Here is a 17543-nt window from a genome sequence, read left to right on the forward strand (position 1 = left end):
TAATGTCGTCACGCCGTGACGTCACGCCGGTAGGGGGAGGCAGGATTGGGGTTAAGGCCAGCGCAGTCACCCAAGTTTCATTAGGCGGCACAGGAGCTGGGCACGTTCTCAGCGAGCGACGCAGGGACAAGAAGACACCGCGGCGGAAGACACTGGGCGGTTAAGAACACGTGTAAGCCTGCGCTCGCGTCCAGTCCACGGATCCCACACACAAACCTAAACCTAAGCCACCACGCTCCGCACCGAGGCGCCGCCCACTCCGGAGGGGGCGTGACCACGAGGAAGGCGTGGAGAATGCGCATGCGCATCCGAAACCCAGCCACTTCGCCAACTATCAATCTCGCGAGGGTTGAAAGTCAGTGGCGTAGATAAGTGTCCTGGATCCTGGCGAGATCGATGATAGCGACCCAAGAAGACGAAGCGGCGAGTCTGTTTCCTCGCCTCGGCCTTTCTTTGGCTTTCTTTTCCCTTTCCCTCAACTCTCCACCCTCCAGGAAACCAGCCCGCCTTTCCTGACCTCCGTGACCCGGTGGCCCCGCCCACTCCCGTCGACGTGATTCCCGCCGTGAGGTCAGCATCGGCCGAACCTCAGCCCGGCGGAAGCGGCGGACGAGGAGAGTGGTGCTCGGCTCAGGCTCACCGCGGATCCCGGCGCTCGGGGCATCGGGGTAGCCCGCTCGTCCCTCCCGTCAGTCCTTTGCGACGTAGCGGCCCCGGCCTAGGCCTCCTCATCCCTGCGGCGCCTGGCTCCCAGCGGCTGCGGGTGACGCAGACGGAACATCATGTCGTCCGCGGCCGAGCCTCCGCCACCCCCGCCTCCCGAGAGCGCGCCTTCCAAGCCCGCAGCCTCGGCCGCCAGCAGCGGGAGCGGCAACAGCAACAAAGGCGGCCCCGAGGGCATCGCGGCCCAGGCGGCTCCCTCGGCGGCCGGCGCCGGCCCCGCGGACTCGGAGATGGAGGTGAGAGTGCGGCCCGGGGAGGGCGCGCAGTGGGAGAGGAGGAGCTGGTGCCCTGCGCGCATTTTAGCGGTCGGACCCCTCGGCACCCAAACTCGGCCTCGGGCCTTTGGACCCGAGATGATGCTTCCACCTTCTGTGCTTAACCTTTCCAGGCGGACTGTGGCTTTTTGGCGCCGCACTTTTTTTTTTAAGCGAACCTTGCCACATCTTCCACGACTCTTAGGAAACAGATGTTCTTGGTTACTGAGGCGGAGCGGGACCTTCCCGTTTGTTTGCCCCAGACTCCCATAATCTCCTCCCCATCTCGGAACCAAGGTTTTAGTTTCACTGAACTTGGGGGAAGGGCGAGAGAGCGTCCCCTTCCAAGTGAGGGATAGACGCGGGGGGCGGGGGGCGGGGGGAGGAGGGGGTGCATTTAAAAGCTGCGCATCGTCGGACTCGGGCCTCCTTCTCTTAATCCCGGTTCTTGCGGGGGCGGTATCTGTTCCGGGGAGAAAACAATGGCGAGAGCTGGATGGCCGAGTGCGCAGTGGGGATGAGCGAGGCGCAGCTGCCCTGGCGGAGGGAATGGTGGCCCCTCCCAGGCACTGTGCCCCTGGGGAGGGGAACGGCCCGGCGGTGGCAGCTGTGTCTTGGACCCCCTCGTCCCCCCCTAATGTGAGGGGGGAGTGGATGGGTGGGTGAATGAATTAGTAGGTCGGGGTCGGTGGGTTGGCTTTCAATCCAGCTCTGTTCCTCCTTTGGGGCCTTGGCCTTTTTTGGGGGCGGGTTGGGGGGCGAGGGGTTGGTACAGCTCGCTGCTGAGCCTGCCTTCTGGGCTGGTGTTGGCCGGGGGATGGTGAGAGTCCTGCGGGTGGGGGGAGGGGGTGGGCAGATGAGGGAGCGCCAGGCGGGTCTCTTGGGTGTGCTCCAAGGTTTGCGATGTCTGGGAACAAAGTGCTTCTTCCAGATTTTATTCTTGGCCTTCAGTCTGTGTAGGCGTTAGTTAGGCCCAAAGGTTTCTGGGATCCTTCCATCCTTGGGTAGGCAGCATGAAGGTAATGCTGCTCTCAAAATGAACCTTGATGCAGAGTTGACACAGTAAGGAACCCGTAGCGCCGTTTACCATTGTAGCATTTGGCGCAATAGTTTATTTGGTCACCAAAGGTCTAGTTTGGGGTGAAGTAACATTGTGTTACTAGTTTTTGTTTGTTTTGTTCATCCTCACCCGAGGATATTTTTTCATTGGTTTTTAGAGAGAGTGGAAGAGAAACACATTGACTGGTTGTGTCCTGCACGCGCCCTGACGGGGGCCCAGGCCAGGGCAGAGCCTGCCACCCAGTTGCGTGCCCTTGACCAGAATCAAACCGGCACCCTTTGGTCCGCGGGCCCCCGCTCTGTCCACTAAGCCAGACTGGCTAGGGCTGTGTTATTTTAAAGAGAACTTTGAGTGGTTTGGTAGGTGTTAGGGGAATAGGACACCTGATATTCTGTACTTTTAAGTGATTTGAAATTTGCCTCAAATTCCTATCTACTGATGCCTATTTTTTCCCCCTTAAGGTTTTAAATGGTTCTTTTGGATCACCAGGGCTGTTTAATCTGCTCCATGGCGTAATGGGGGTTGAAAATCTGTGACACTGAAATAGTGTATCTAAATGAACAGTTTACAAAGTGATGTTCATAGTCTCCGTTAGCTTCTCAAGAGGATCTGTCATTCAAATTTTGGAATAACAACCAATTTCTCACTAGAGATATTATTTAAACATCAGAAAATAGTAATTTAAAGCCTAAAATAAATATTTTGTTCAGTTGCTGTTTTTAAAATTGAGTTAAAGTTAGTATGAATATTGATCTGATAACCATATGAAGTCAGCGATACTTTTCTTTGCCCAATGGGAAAGTAGAACCTGTCATAGAACCTAGGTCTGGCTCTGAAACTGACCCTTTTCCAACATGTGTCCTGTCATATTCTTTTAAAAAAGATAGTTGACAGTTTTATTTACTGAAGAATGACTTAGTTATTTCAAACTTCTCGGTATAGGAATATTACTAATTTTATCTTTTATTAGTCTTTCACTAATTGTTTTTTTCATATTATAGTGTGATTTTTTTGTGTGTCTTTTAAAATAAATGTACCTTCAGTGTTTTTTTTTAAACTGAATTTAGAAATCATTGAGGTTTACTGGTAAAAACCAGGTTTGAGCATAAATGTGTTATAATTCCTGACAATAATGTTTCACAGTTGAAAAAAACTTTAATGCCCTTTTCGTGTTTGAACATAGAATATAGAGCAGGTTTGTTGTGGGTGTGTTTTTTTTTTGACAAAGCTGACTGTCACAGAAATATTTTTTATTTTTGTTTTTAAATAGGCTTTTATTGCGTTTTAGAGAGAGGGGGGGAAGGAGAAACATCTATAAGAAACATCACATCCATCTACTGCCTATTGCATGCTGCCTGCTGGGGATTGAGCCCGCAACCCAGGCTTGTGCTCTGCCCGGGAATTCAACTGTGGTTCATAGGTGGATGCTCAACCACTGAGCTACATGGGCTGGACCTTATGTTGTTTTTTAAATAGATGTTTAGAACTTTGCAGTGTAGAAGTTAGTACTGTATTGTTTTTTTTATGTGGTTTGTGGCATTTTTAATACCAGGAAGAATAAATTTGCAAGAGTAACACATTTATTACCAATTTAGGAATCAGACTGTATTCAACTTAAGCAACATGAAAAATTTTTTGCAATATTCCGAAAGATAGAAATCAGGTTGACTAAATACTACTACTTCCCAGGTGTACATTTGTATTGTAGCATAGTTGATACTGCAATTTTGTGATTACAGTGGAACCTTGTTTCCCGAATTTAATTCGTTACAGAAGGCTGTTTGAAAACTGAAGCATTTTTTTCCCATTAGAAATAATGTAAATGGAATTAATCCGTTCTGGACCCCCAAATGATTCCCTTTTGTAACCTTTCTTATATACACTACATGTCTACTGTACTGTTTGATCTATAAATAATACTTTAAAACAAAAAGGACATGAAATGTAATTGAAAATTTAACAAAAAGGAAATGTACAGTAAAAAATGAAAACTTAATAATCAGCAACAAAAGCAAAAAAAAAAACCCACAGAAATATTCACAGCAATAAATTGACGCATACTTGAGAATTCTCTTCTTTTTTTTTTTTTTTTTTGCCTGAGAGATGTGTGACATCATACAGGTATAAGCATGAAAGGGTTGTCAAGTTGAGAAGGAATTGTTCAGGATGGGAGATGTTCGAGAATTGAGGTTTGACTGTAAAAAGAAACATTTTCTTCACTTTTTATACTGTTTAATTTGATCTCATAATTTTTATTAGAAAAAGAAATAGATTTGCTGAAGATAATTTTGTTCTAGGATGTTGTAGATAATAATCTGTTTTATTGTCAGTAGCCAGGCTGTTTACATACGTGGGTTAATATATAGGTTGTATCATTTTGGTGTTACATTTCATCAAGGTTTTCTATAAGGTTAGTGATAGCCATTTAATTATCTGGGACAAGAATATGTTACTTATAATGTGTTTTGGGCAGAAATCAGTCTAAAAATGGTGTGTTGACAATTGAAAAACAATCCATGATTTTTCCCTCCTACCAGGAAGTATTTGATGATGCATCTCCTGGAAAGCAAAAAGAAATCCAAGAACCGGATCCAACCTATGAAGAAAAAATGGTATGTTCTAGGTTATATGAATAGAGTCTATAATAATAACTTTTTATTAGGTGATTGACTATACCAAACTTCTGTTCTATTTAATTTAGGCATAGATAGCCAATTGAAATGTATAACATGGGATTCTTTAACCTGTATCTTATTTGCCTATATAGAGCAAATATAGAAGTCTTACATGAATTCACATAATACTATGTAATTATATGGATTGTGTTAAAACCCCCTTTATTTTAAAATTTAGCATCAGTGAGATGAGTTAAAGACCAGAGAAATTGTTTTTTTTTTGTTGTTTGTTTTTTTTAAATATATTTTATTGATTTTTTACAGAGAGGAAAGGAGAGAGATAGAAAGTTAGAAACATCGATGAGTGAGAAACATTGATCAGCTGCCTCCTGCACATCTCCTACTGGGGATATGCCCGCAACCCAGGTACATGCCCCCGACCGGAATCGAACCTGGGACCCTTCAGTCCGCAGGCCGACGCTCTATCCACTGAGCCAAACCGGTTTCGGCCAGAGAAATTGTTATTAAAGTGAATAATATAAGCTCCTTGCTCATAGCATTCAGTATGCATGGGATCTTTACAAAAGAGGACATGATGTTATAATTGAATCCTTGAAAGACCCAGCTCACATTTCATATCCTCTAGGAAACTTTTGTTGTGTGTCATTTAACCAGCATTTACAAAAAGCTTTAAATTTAAATGTGTGTGTACCTGTAACTGTTCCATCTCCTTTATTTGTTGTCAAACTTATTTACAGAAAAAGAGATAGTTGCCAGCTCTACTTTTTCCATTCATTCCTTTAACTGTCACAATTTAGATTTTGCTATTAACACTGTGTTAGTGATTCTAATTGCCAATTCTGTGGCTTAATTTTAGCTTCATTCTCCCTGATCTCACTTAACTTTCACATTATTGACCATGCCTCAGATTTTTTACTTGCCAGAGAGACCCTTTTTTCTTTGATGATATCCTATTTACTTGACTTTTCTTTTGTTCATTACTTTCTGAACATTTCTTCCTAGATATTTTTTATCCTTATCATTGGTTTTCATCTGCCATATTTATTTGTAGCCCAAATGCCTCCAACCATTTTACCCCTGAGCATTTATTACTTTCTGACAATTTAACATAATTTACCTATTATGTTTGTTTTTGATATTAGACTTATAATGAAAACTTCATAAAGAGACAAAGTATCTTTTCTGATAGAAGTATTTGTTGAACAGCTACGTAAGATGATAATGTGAAAGAAGTGAAGAATACTTACTCAGTGATTTGAAGAATGTAGAATAGTTTTTACCTTAAAATGGCTACGTTTTAACCTATCTAAATTTATTTCCAGAGCGTATTTCTCTTGATTTCAAATAATTGCAACAATTGGATAGTCTTTTTTTAGACCCAGTATCTTCTAGTTGCATGTTCTTGGCTTTTCTTCGATTATATATGAATTAAGAAGACTGTCATTTTTTGACTTAACGAAACATTCTCACCATGTGCCTTGCTGGTAGCAAATTGGCCTTCGGTTTTTTTTTGTTTTTTTTTAATATATTTTATTGATTTTTTACAGAGAGAAAGGGAGAGGAATAGAGAGTTAGAAACATTGATGAGAGAGAGAAATAATCGATCAGTTGCCTCCTGCACACTCCCTACTGTGGATGTGCCCGCAACCCAGGTACATGCCCTTGACCAGAATCGAACCTGGGACCCTTCAGTCCACAGACCGATGCTCTATCCACTGAGCCAAACCGGTTAGGGCTGGCCTTCAGTTTTTATATTGGTGTGATTTTTAAAAAAAATTACATAGCTTTTACAATGCAGTGGTATATGGATGCCTCTGGTGTTTGCTTGCTAGGTAAAAGGTCTTTGTAAAATTCATTGTAAAACTGATATTTAAAAAATAACTGGTTTCTCTATTTGTTGCTCTTGTTTCCCCTTTTTATTGTTATTATTTTTTTAAAATGTATTTTTATTGATTTCAGAGAAGGAAGGGAGAGGGAGGGAAATAGAAAGGTCAGTGATAAGAGAGAATCATTGATCAGCTGCCTCCTGCATGACCCCCACTGGGGATTGAGCCTGCAACCTGGCCATGTGCCCTTGATAGGAATTGAACCCGGGACCCTTCAGTCCACAGGCAGATGCATCCACTGAGCCAAACCTGCTAGGGCTCTTGTTTCCCCTTTTTAAAACCAAAATACTAGTGTGTCTGCAAAGGGTCTGTTGCCTAATGACTTTAGATTTCATTGTTTATTTTTGTAAAAACTTGATTTCAAGGATCTTAAATTTTTCTGTTCAAATTATTTCATTCTTGGTGTGATACTAGGGACTGTTGAAAATGACAGATGTTAGATATGAAAGGAAGAAATAGTATTAAACCTGCATTGGGTTAATGGATAATTAATGAACTGAATCGGTGCTTTCCATGCTTGATACCTATTTAAAATTGGCACAGCCTAACTGATTAATGACCAATGCATTTTTCTCCACTTTTGGATAAATTAACTTATATTACATTATGTCTTCTAAATTTGCATTTGCTATTTTTGGTCAGCTCTGTTGGAGTATAATTTTTACACAACAATGTTAAGTTCTTAATTCAAGTTTTGGTACACATTCGTAGTCATTTAACCACCACTACAATTATGATGTAAACAGTTCCATCATCTCAAAAAAGTTTGCTCCTGCCCTCTTCCCCTTGCTACTTCAGATCTGCGTTCTATCATTAGTTAGAATTTTATAAAAGTAGAGTCATACAGTATGTATAGTCAGTCATATGTGATTGGTTTCTTTTATATAGCATAAAGCTTCTGAAACTAATCTATGTTGTTGCATGTATCGGTAGCTTGTTCCTTTTTATTGCTGTGTTCATTGTATGGAGACATGTTAAAACTGATTTCTGAAGTAATTTATATTAATCTAACAAAATGTGTCTCAAAATTTTTTGCAGCAAACTGACAGAGCAAATAGATTTGAGTATTTATTAAAGCAGACAGAGCTGTTTGCACATTTCATTCAGCCTGCTGCTCAGAAGACTCCAACCTCACCGTTAAAGATGAAACCAGGGCGCCCACGAATCAAAAAGGATGAGAAACAGAATTTGCTATCAGTTGGCGAGTGAGTAATGGTTTATACTTCATAGTTGGACTCAGATTTATTTTTATAATCTTTATTAGAAGCTTAAAATCATTTCATTTAAAAAATTGTTTTAATTCTGTTATTTATTTGGCCCCCATTGGTTTGGGCAGGATGTATTCATACATGTATAAATAAATAAATATATCTTTATAATGCCTTATTTTTTTATAGCATTATACAGTTTGTGGATTGCAACAACTATATTGAGTAGGGAATTCAAACTTTATGCTATTTATGCTGTTCCTTGGAGAGGAAACAAATGCAGAGGTTAAGTCTCTGCTGATCTGTGGACTATTATGATGATTTTTGCCACAGCAATTTGTTTAAAATTTTTGTTACATACTTAGTTGTCTTTACACAATTGACATGTCAAGATATTCAAAGTGTGAAATAACTATTTTATGTTGAATATATTAATTCTGCTTTAGAATTTTTGTGCTAGTTGGATAACTAAGATGTTTAATTAGTAATAATTAATAGATATAAGGCAGTCTCAACTCCCTAGATCAGCGGTTCTCAACCTGTGGGTCGCGACCCCTTTGGGGCGGTCAAACGACCCTTTCACAGGGGTTACCTACGACCATCAGAAAACACATACATAATTACATATTGTTTTTGTGATTAATCACTATGCTTTAATTATGTTCAATTTGTAACAATGAAATTGGGGGTCACCACAACATGAGGAACTGTATTAAAGGGTCGAGGCATTAGGAAGGTTGAGAACTACTGCCCTAAATGGTTGTGTGAAAAATGAAATGTGGTAAGTAAGGAATGAAAATACTCAAGGTTATCTAAAAGAGGAAATTACAAACTGTTATCAACCATCTTAAACTTACTACATAATTTACAGAAGCATGGGAAGTATAATCTCTCTTAAAGGGATTATCATCGAAAACATAAGCATAAGACCGCATTTTATTTGGATTTTCCACTCATCCAATATATTTTGTTCCTTATCCATTGTATACAACTAGAATGCTATTGTTTTAATACTTATGAAACTTCATAAGAGAGAACATTATACTTCAGATGTGTTTAAATTGCTTCAGACTTAAGTTTGCAGCTGTTTAAATGGCATTGGTCTCATCCTCTAGAAATATGAACTATAGTGGATATGTAATAGGGTAGTCAATATGGTGTCATGAAAAACACTTCTATTAAGATGAGATCTAGATATTCTATAGTAAATACAAAATTGTTTAGCTTGGTCTACTTGTTAGGGTTATTAGTGAAAGAGCACCTCAGTCAATAGATTCCTTTTCTTCCCTTGGTAGAAATTAAGCTATAAATTAGATTTAGAGGTCATAATAGTGGCATAATCTGCTATTTTCTAGTTTAAGTGAGAACATTTAGAAGTATAAAGGTGTAAAATTGTATGCTTCAGAATTGGAGAGTAACTAGTTTTGCTAACCTAAAATTTACTTTATTTCTTAAGCCCTTTCGGGATTAAGACATCTGGCATTATTATGACTTAAGAAAATTAGTTTGTAAAGGGATGTACTAGTATCTGACTCTTGGGATATTGAATCTGGGGTTGTGTAATCAAAAACCTTTGCGTAATTCTGATGAATCTATGGTTAAGAGTCATTGCTTAAGTTCCTATGTGTCTATTCTGCATATTCTGCAGCTTTTGGTGAAAATAGTAGTTTTAAAAATGTGATTTCTGGAACTTTTTTCCTGATAAAAATACATAAAAAGGTAACTTTGAAATACAAATTATGAGGTTTAACTGACTGCATATTTCCTTGAAAATAAATGATCACATTTAAGTTTATTGGTTCTGGTTAACTTAGGGTACTACTTTGTTTAAACAATTCTATATTTTAGAAAACCTTGTAAAACATTTCCAGTTTAAATTTACTAACTATTTCGATTGTTCACTTAAATACTATTTTTTAATTACTATTATGGGATTTTGGTCAGTCAACTAAACTGTTAACGTTGAAATAGTTGCAGCTAGTTAAAATTACAGCCAAAACTGATAACACTTGGTTTTATTTTAAACTTAATAGTTATCGACACCGTAGAACTGAGCAAGAGGAGGATGAAGAACTATTAACAGAAAGCTCCAAAGCAACTAATGTTTGTACTCGATTTGAAGACTCTCCTTCATGTATGTATTATGAACTTAATTACTTGATTTTTAGAAAACTCCCTCACCCCCCTTTTTTTGTTGTTAATTCTCACCTGAGAATATTTTTCCATTGATTTTTAGAGAGAGTGGAAAGGAGGGGAAGAGAGAGAGAAACATTGATGTGAGAGACACATCAATTGGTTGCTTACTGCACGTGCCCCGACCAGGGCCAAGGTACATACCCTTGACCTGAATCAAACCTGGGACCCTTTAGTTCTCAGGCCAATGCTCTCCACAGAGCCAAACTGGCTAGGGTGAAAAATCTCCTTTTGAGACATCCTTTGGTTAATGTTTTGGATTTATCTTGGCTGTAATTTATAAAGGGAATGTTTAGTAGTCTTTTGAAATTTATTTCACTGGTTGTGAAATAAACTTCAGATTTTTTTAATGGAAATGATAGTATATTGTGATAGAGGTGCTAATTTCAAAGGGGCATAAAATGCCATTGTGTTAATTGTTGCCTTAATGAATATGTAACACTAGAAATAGTTTTTATATTTAAATATAAATATATATATATATATACACATATACACACACACATACATATATGACATGCTGTTTGGATTTTTTTTTTATTGCTGTTAACTTGAATTCTTTGGAAATTGAACTTGAGGCAAGACAAAATCTGGTTAGAAATTCAGCAATTTGTGTAGTGTGTACTTTCACTTTTTAAGGGGGGTTTATAGAGTACCCAGTTTCATTTCTTTTCATGATGCTAGAGGCCAGAGACAGTTGTATGGTACAAGGGGGAAGGAAATTGAATTATTTGGGTTATTTCTTTCTCACATTCCTACATGTAACTATTTTTCCCAACATTGGTTAGCTTTTCATCCTGAAGTAGTGTTTTTTGAAAGAGGATGGGGATACTGAATGCACTAACTTTAAAAAAATCAGGTGATTGGGATGTATATAGAGTACTTGGTAATAGGGGAGGGGGGAGGGATATGTAGTAAACCCTGAAAGAGAGATCGTCTCTCTCTTTTTTTTTTTTATCCTCACCTGAGGATATGTTTATTGATTTTAGAGCGAGAGGAAGGTTGGGGGGTGGGGGGAGAAAGAGAGAGAGAGAGAGAAAGAAAGACATTTCATTGATGTGAGAGAAACATTAATCGGTTGCCTCCCATATGTGCCCTGACGGGATTGAACCTGCAACCTTTTGGTGTGTGAGATGACACTCCAAACAAATGAGCCACCCAGCCAGGGCGATAGTATCCCTTTGTAGGAACTATTGGAAAAGTAACTTAAAAGGATAAAGGAAAAGCAGTCTTTTTGTTTTCTATTTTCCCTTAGTTAGGGAAATAAAATCCTCTGAGAACCTCTATTTGGATCATCATGAAAGGTAAAAACACTTGGTTAGAAACATTTGTGATGACATTAAAAAAGGAAATAAGAGCCTCCAGGACCAAAAAATGGGTAGCACAGGAACCCGAGTGTTTGGTGGGTATTGTGTCTACAGTCATGTCTCCTACATCTGGTTATCTTTCCTATCCATCTATTCCTACTTCACTCAAGACCACAGTCACTGCCTCCAGGGACTTGCAAAATTGGAACTTTTCAAATTTCCCGTTCTAAAATCTAGTAAAGAAAGAGTAAAGACATGTAGGCCCAAGTTAAACCTCTGAGTATCAGATAGATGAAGGGTACTGCCTACCTATATTTCTTGTCTTTAAAATATGTATTTGTTTTTTCTTTTGTTTTTAGATGTAAAGTGGGGTAAACTGAGAGATTATCAAGTCCGGGGATTAAATTGGCTCATTTCTTTGTATGAGAATGGAATCAATGGTATCCTTGCAGATGAAATGGTATGTATTTGGTAGTTTTTTAGAAGGTGTTATTTTGCAATTTAAAATTTATACCATTATGTTTGTAAAAGTGAAGACAGTATAACATAGTTTTTTTTTTATTACAATCTAGAACTGTTAGCAAACTAATTCTCTGACAAACTGATATAAGCAGCTTGCTTTTGTTCATAAAGTGGAATCTATATTTCAATTGTGAGGAATTACTCATTATCTATGAAAGTAATACATTTAAAAAATACATTTTGAGAAACATGCTTTTGGTTGACTTTTGTAATGTAATGATTTTGCCATTTTCCCCCACTTCTATAGGAAACAACTGAGGTCATTGAATGTTTAATTTATCATCAATAAATATTTTTTTCAGGGGGCAGTTTGTGCAGTTCTGTCTCATAAAACATTTTATCTCTTGTTTACTTACTAGTTATGTAGTGAATGTTTAAAAACATTTCCATATACCTATAGTGATAAAACATTCAATTGTTTGGAGAAAGTATGGAGTCAAAAGAAATGGGTTTCCGTAGCTCTGTTTGGTGACCTCCTTCACAGACTTGTAAAGATTTAAATGACACAACAATCATAAACGTGACACATATCAAATCTTTGTCATTTGTTAGCTATTAAAAACACATAGCTTTTCTTTTAAATGAATATGTCAGAAAGCATAAATATGGAAGTCTGTTTTTGTTGTTGTTGTTGTTTTTAATTACTTTGTGGTTATTCTGAAATCTTTCAGGGCTTGGGAAAGACTCTTCAAACAATTTCTCTTCTTGGATACATGAAACACTATAGAAACATTCCTGGCCCTCACATGGTTTTGGTTCCTAAGTCTACATTACACAACTGGATGAGTGAATTCAAGAGATGGGTACCAACACTTAGATCTGTTTGTTTAATAGGAGATAAAGAACAAAGAGTAAGTTTCTAGTATTTTTGATATTAAAAGAATTTAGGTTTGGTGCAGAGGGAATAGCTAGAGGAGGGATAAAAGAGCAGAGGTCCATAATAAACTTGGTCTTTACAAATATTAGTAATTTACAAATGTAGTATTGCCTTAGGGGTTAAGAATCATATTGGGGAAAAGGATTTATAGACTAGAGAGAGCTATGAGAATATAGTTTTTTTTCCTTCTTTTGGGGGTGGTTGTATAAAATCAAAGGCTGTGTTCTCATTCTAGAAACATTTTCTTGTTTTTAAAAGAAGATAAGTGTGTGAGGTGGTTGGAAATGTAAGGAGTCAGTTTTTTGGATTGGAGCATATAATGTTAATAGTCATAAAATAGTAATTTTTTAAAATGGACTAAGTTAATTATAGTAATTTGGTGAGTTGGTATGATAGCTATCGAAATAAAGTTAAAATGTTTATCAATTTGACATCCTTTTAGAAGAAATGGAAATAATATTGTTAAAAACATAAACCTTAGATTTAAAAATTTACTCAACCTGTACTGAAAGATTATATGCTTAATTTTGTTTTCCCTTTTTTTGGTTATCAGTGATGATTCTTGATATTTTTTCCTCCCTTTAGGGATACTTTGAGTATTTTAAGTTACCAAATTGGTTTTTATGTTTTGGAGCCCAATTGTTTAACCACTATTTGCTTCACTTTCCTTACTTGTAAGATGAGAATAGTAATACAATGTCTTACTACAGTCCATAAACATGAAAGGCATGAAAATGCTTACTGCAAACTATCCTTTAGTCCACTGTCTTTCAGTATGTCAGACCCATCCCCCTTTTTCCTAAACCTGTCTTCTAAGAATTTCAGGACCTAGTGGAATCTGAGAAAGAAAACATTTTAAGAGTTAGTCTGTTGAATTTTGCCCTGATTAATATTGTCAGTTATTTTTTACTAAATGGCTTCAACACTTAAATGACTAATGAAATTAACTTTAGTGATAAGAAACCATGCATAATATAGATAACTAGCCCTTTTTAATATTCCCACCACTTTTGTGTATTAGATTACTAGTCACCAACAAATTTGATATATAGTTTATTTCTGCATGATGTATTTTTTTTTTTTTTTGGTCTTGCTACACAGGCTGCTTTTGTCAGAGACGTTTTATTACCAGGAGAATGGGATGTATGTGTAACATCTTATGAAATGCTTATCAAAGAGAAGTCTGTTTTCAAAAAATTTAATTGGAGGTACTTAGTTATAGATGAAGCTCACAGGATCAAAAATGAAAAATCTAAGGTAATTTGATATTTAGGTGTGAATATTATTTGTGCCATTATGTGATCAACATGCAGAACATACTAATGATGATCTTGGTTCTTTTAGTTGTCTGAAATAGTGAGGGAATTCAAGACTACAAATCGACTATTACTAACTGGAACACCTCTTCAAAACAACTTGCATGAGCTCTGGTCACTTCTTAATTTTTTGTTGCCAGATGTCTTTAATTCAGCTGATGTAAGTATTTCTAATTGTTCTCTGGTTGGACTAATAATGGTTTTATTTAAATGTTATTCATTTTCTTGTAATATAATTGGCCTGCTTTTCAGCACTCCTAAAGGTTTTAGGGGAGGTGACAGGGGAAGAGCTCAATAGAATGAATATTCAGCAGCTTTCCAAGTCTATCCTTTCAGGGTAGGCACCAGGGCAGGGAGTCATTATTCTGTGCAGCTGTTCCTGAGGTCATCCTTGGCCACAGTGTTGCTTGTCTGGTTTTGCTGCTTTTCTGTGCCTGGAGCTGAAATACAACTAAGGCCTAGATGTTATCTCTAGGGAAAAAGGTCAGAGTGCCAATCCCATGACCAGGAATGTGCTAGGGGAAGAAAGATCACCCTGGGGGTGAGGTCCCACCCTATAATTGCCCTTTGCTAGGCACCCAGGGGTTTTCACCCTGGTCACCTTTTGTACCTGGCCCATCGTCCTTGCTCTGCTCCTCTAACTGCCTACCACAGTCCGTGTGGTCTTAGAGAACAAACTCTAAAGTGATTTTAATTTTTTTTAAAAAATATATTTCTTTTTTTTTAGTTTTTTTTTTTTTTAAATTTTTATTTTTTATTGCTTAAAGTATTACAAAGGGTATTACATATGTGTCCATTTTATCCCCCCGCCCTAGACAGTCCCCTAGCCTCCCCTATCCCCCAGTGTCTTATGTCCATTGGTTATGCTTATATGAAAAATATATTTCTTTATTGATTTCAGAGAGGAAGGGAGAGGGAGAGAGAGCTAGAAACATCAATGAGAGAGAATCATTGATTGGCTGCCTCCTGCAACGGCCCCCACTGGGGTTGGAGCCTGCAACCCGGGCATACGCCCTTGGCCGGAATTGAACCTGGGACCCTTCAGTCCACAGGCCGACGCTCTATCCACTGAGCCAGACCGGCTAGAGTGTGATTTTAATTTTTAAGCTTTTCTGAAACAGGATATATTTCAAGAATATTAATTTTCTAGTTATTTTTATAGTTGCTTTCCAACTATTTTCACTGAAAATTGTCGTCTTGATTTTTTTTTTTTAAATGTTTGGAAATAATATGATTTTCAAACTAGTTATAAAATTATTTGCTAACAATAGTGCACCTATGAAAAATAGGGGATTAAAACGAAATGATTTTTGTGGTTCACAACTCAAATATTAAACAGTTCTAGAAATCAGTGCTATAGCTAGCATAATAGGATATTTGTATTATTACCTCTGATTTTAGCATATGTTTTGTTTGTTAATCTAGGACTTTGATTCCTGGTTTGATACAAACAATTGCCTTGGGGATCAAAAGCTAGTTGAGAGGCTTCACATGGTAAGTATTTACAGTATGATTAAGACACATTTCTAAATGGGAATAATGATAGAGATTTAAATTAGTGGATTACTTCTCTGTTAACAAAATATAGTGGCTTTAGAATCCGGTCTGTTTGAATCCTGCTACTTAATGATTTGATCTTATAATGGGGGAAGGAGTCATGTATGGCATTTTTAGTGTTAGGACCTTGTATGCAATCCTGAATTAGTGATTGGAAAAAGTAATCCCTTAGGGTTAAAAAGAAGTACAGTGGGGGAAAAGAAGAGTTGCATAAAGATTAACATAGACAAGTTTTCAAAGGTTAATTCCATTTACATTCTGTAGAAGAATCTGTATCAGGTTTCATTCTGAAAGGCTTAAAGCTCCATCCGTTCAGTTCTTAAATCCAATGACTGTGTATAAGCAATTGCTGATGGTGCATTGTGAGCAGAGTTTTCCTTGCTATGAAGATTCACAAGTAAAAGCTGGTAGATAGAAAAATTTATCTAATAGACCCCCAGATAAAGAAATCCTGGCCAACAGGATAAAGCCAGACCTTGTAAGCAAGGTATATAATCAACTTTTATTGACATTCCAAGTCAGGATAATTCTTTGGGGGAGGAGGAAGCTGATTTTCCTGTGTAATGGCATCCTGACACTTCTACCAGAGATACCAGTAAGCAAGCTCCCGTTTGTGACAAGCAAAGATGTCTGTATGCGCTACATATGTTCCCTTACATATGTTCCGTTACATGTGTCCCTCTAAGGCTAAGAGCAGTGGTTCTCAACCTTTCGAATGCTGCGACCCTTTAATACAATTCCTCATTTTGTGGTAACCCCCAACCATAAAATCTTTTTCGTTGCTACTTCATAACTGTAATTTTGCTACTGTTACGAATCGTAATGTAAATATCTGATATGCAGGATGTATTTTCATAGTTACAAATTGAACATAATTAAAGCATAGTGATTAATCACAAAAACAATATGTAATTATATAGATGTTTTCCGATGGTCTTAGGCGACCCCTGTGAAAGGGTCATTCAACCCCCAAAGGGGTCGCGACCCACAGGTTGAGAACCGCTGGGTTAGACACTTACACAATTTACGAAGTGATTACCCCAATAAATCCAGTATCCATCTGACACCATACATAGTTATTATATTACTTAGAGGCCCTAGTGGTAGGCCCCTAGTGGCTGCCGGCTGCTGGCCAAATGCTCCCTCCTTTCCCCTGGCCAGCCTGCCCCCTGGTCGAACTCCCAGAAGAACTCTGGTCAAGCGGACATTTTGCATACTATGCTTTTATTATATAGGATTGTCTATATTCTCCATGCTGTACTTTACATCCCCATGATTATTTTGTAACAACCAATTTGTAGTTTGTAATCCCTTCACCTTTTTCACTCAGCCCCACCCTCCTCTCTGGCAACTCTTGGTTTGTTCTCTGTAACTATTAGTCTGTTTCTGTTTTGTTTGTTTATATTTTGTTATTTAGATGCCACATATATATGAAATCGTATGTTCTTAGTCTTTCTCTATCTGACTTAGTATAATACCTTCTAGATCAATGGTTCTCAACCTTCCTAATGCCTTGACCCTTTAACACAGTTCCTCATGTTGTGGTGACCCCCAATTTTATTGTTACAAATTGAACATAATTAAAGCATAGTGATTAATCACAAAAACAATATGTAAATTATATATGTGTTTTCCGATGGTCTTAGGCGACCCCTGTGAAAGGGTCGTTTGACCCCTAAAGGGGCCGCGACCCACAGGTTGAGAACCGCTGGCTTAGAGGGACATAATCCCCCTCAACCCCCTTTACATGATCTAACATTTCTCCAACTTTTATTTCACATCTTTAAAAAAATTTTTTAAATTACAGTTGACATTCAGGTGTACAGTGTAGTGGTTAGGCATTTATGTATCTTATAAGGTGTTATATTCCACACACACCCCCCCCCCCTTGCTAAGTCTAGTTATTTCACTTCTTTTTTTAAAAATTTTTTTTTATTGCTTAAAGCATTACAAAAGGTATTACATATGTGTCCTTTTTTTTTTTTTTTTTTCCGCGCCCTTGAC

At 38.1% G+C, this 17543-nt stretch overlaps 1 protein-coding gene across 3 annotated transcripts in view; it reads left to right on the plus strand.

The window, feature by feature from the left end:
* Positions 1 to 395: 395 nt before the first annotated feature.
* SMARCA5 (SWI/SNF related, matrix associated, actin dependent regulator of chromatin, subfamily a, member 5) overlaps positions 396 to 17543 on the plus strand; it is a 38469-nt gene continuing 21321 nt past the window's right edge. Inside the window, exons 1-9 of one of the 3 annotated variants that reach the window (XM_036312388.1) lie at positions 396 to 959; positions 4575 to 4649; positions 7598 to 7764; positions 9801 to 9901; positions 11627 to 11727; positions 12461 to 12640; positions 13768 to 13923; positions 14011 to 14142; positions 15408 to 15476. In XM_036312388.1, coding sequence (XP_036168281.1) covers positions 783 to 959; positions 4575 to 4649; positions 7598 to 7764; positions 9801 to 9901; positions 11627 to 11727; positions 12461 to 12640; positions 13768 to 13923; positions 14011 to 14142; positions 15408 to 15476 — 1158 coding nt within the window. In that variant the 5' untranslated portion in view covers positions 396 to 782. The remainder of the gene's footprint in view (positions 960 to 4574; positions 4650 to 7597; positions 7765 to 9800; positions 9902 to 11626; positions 11728 to 12460; positions 12641 to 13767; positions 13924 to 14010; positions 14143 to 15407; positions 15477 to 17543) is intronic. The other 2 variants (XM_036312386.1, XM_036312387.1) reach the window with 2 other exon arrangements.

The sequence above is a fragment of the Myotis myotis genome, unplaced genomic scaffold (genome assembly GCF_014108235.1).
Source record: "Myotis myotis isolate mMyoMyo1 unplaced genomic scaffold, mMyoMyo1.p scaffold_m19_p_6, whole genome shotgun sequence".
In the NCBI taxonomy this organism is placed as follows: Eukaryota; Metazoa; Chordata; class Mammalia; order Chiroptera; family Vespertilionidae; genus Myotis; species Myotis myotis.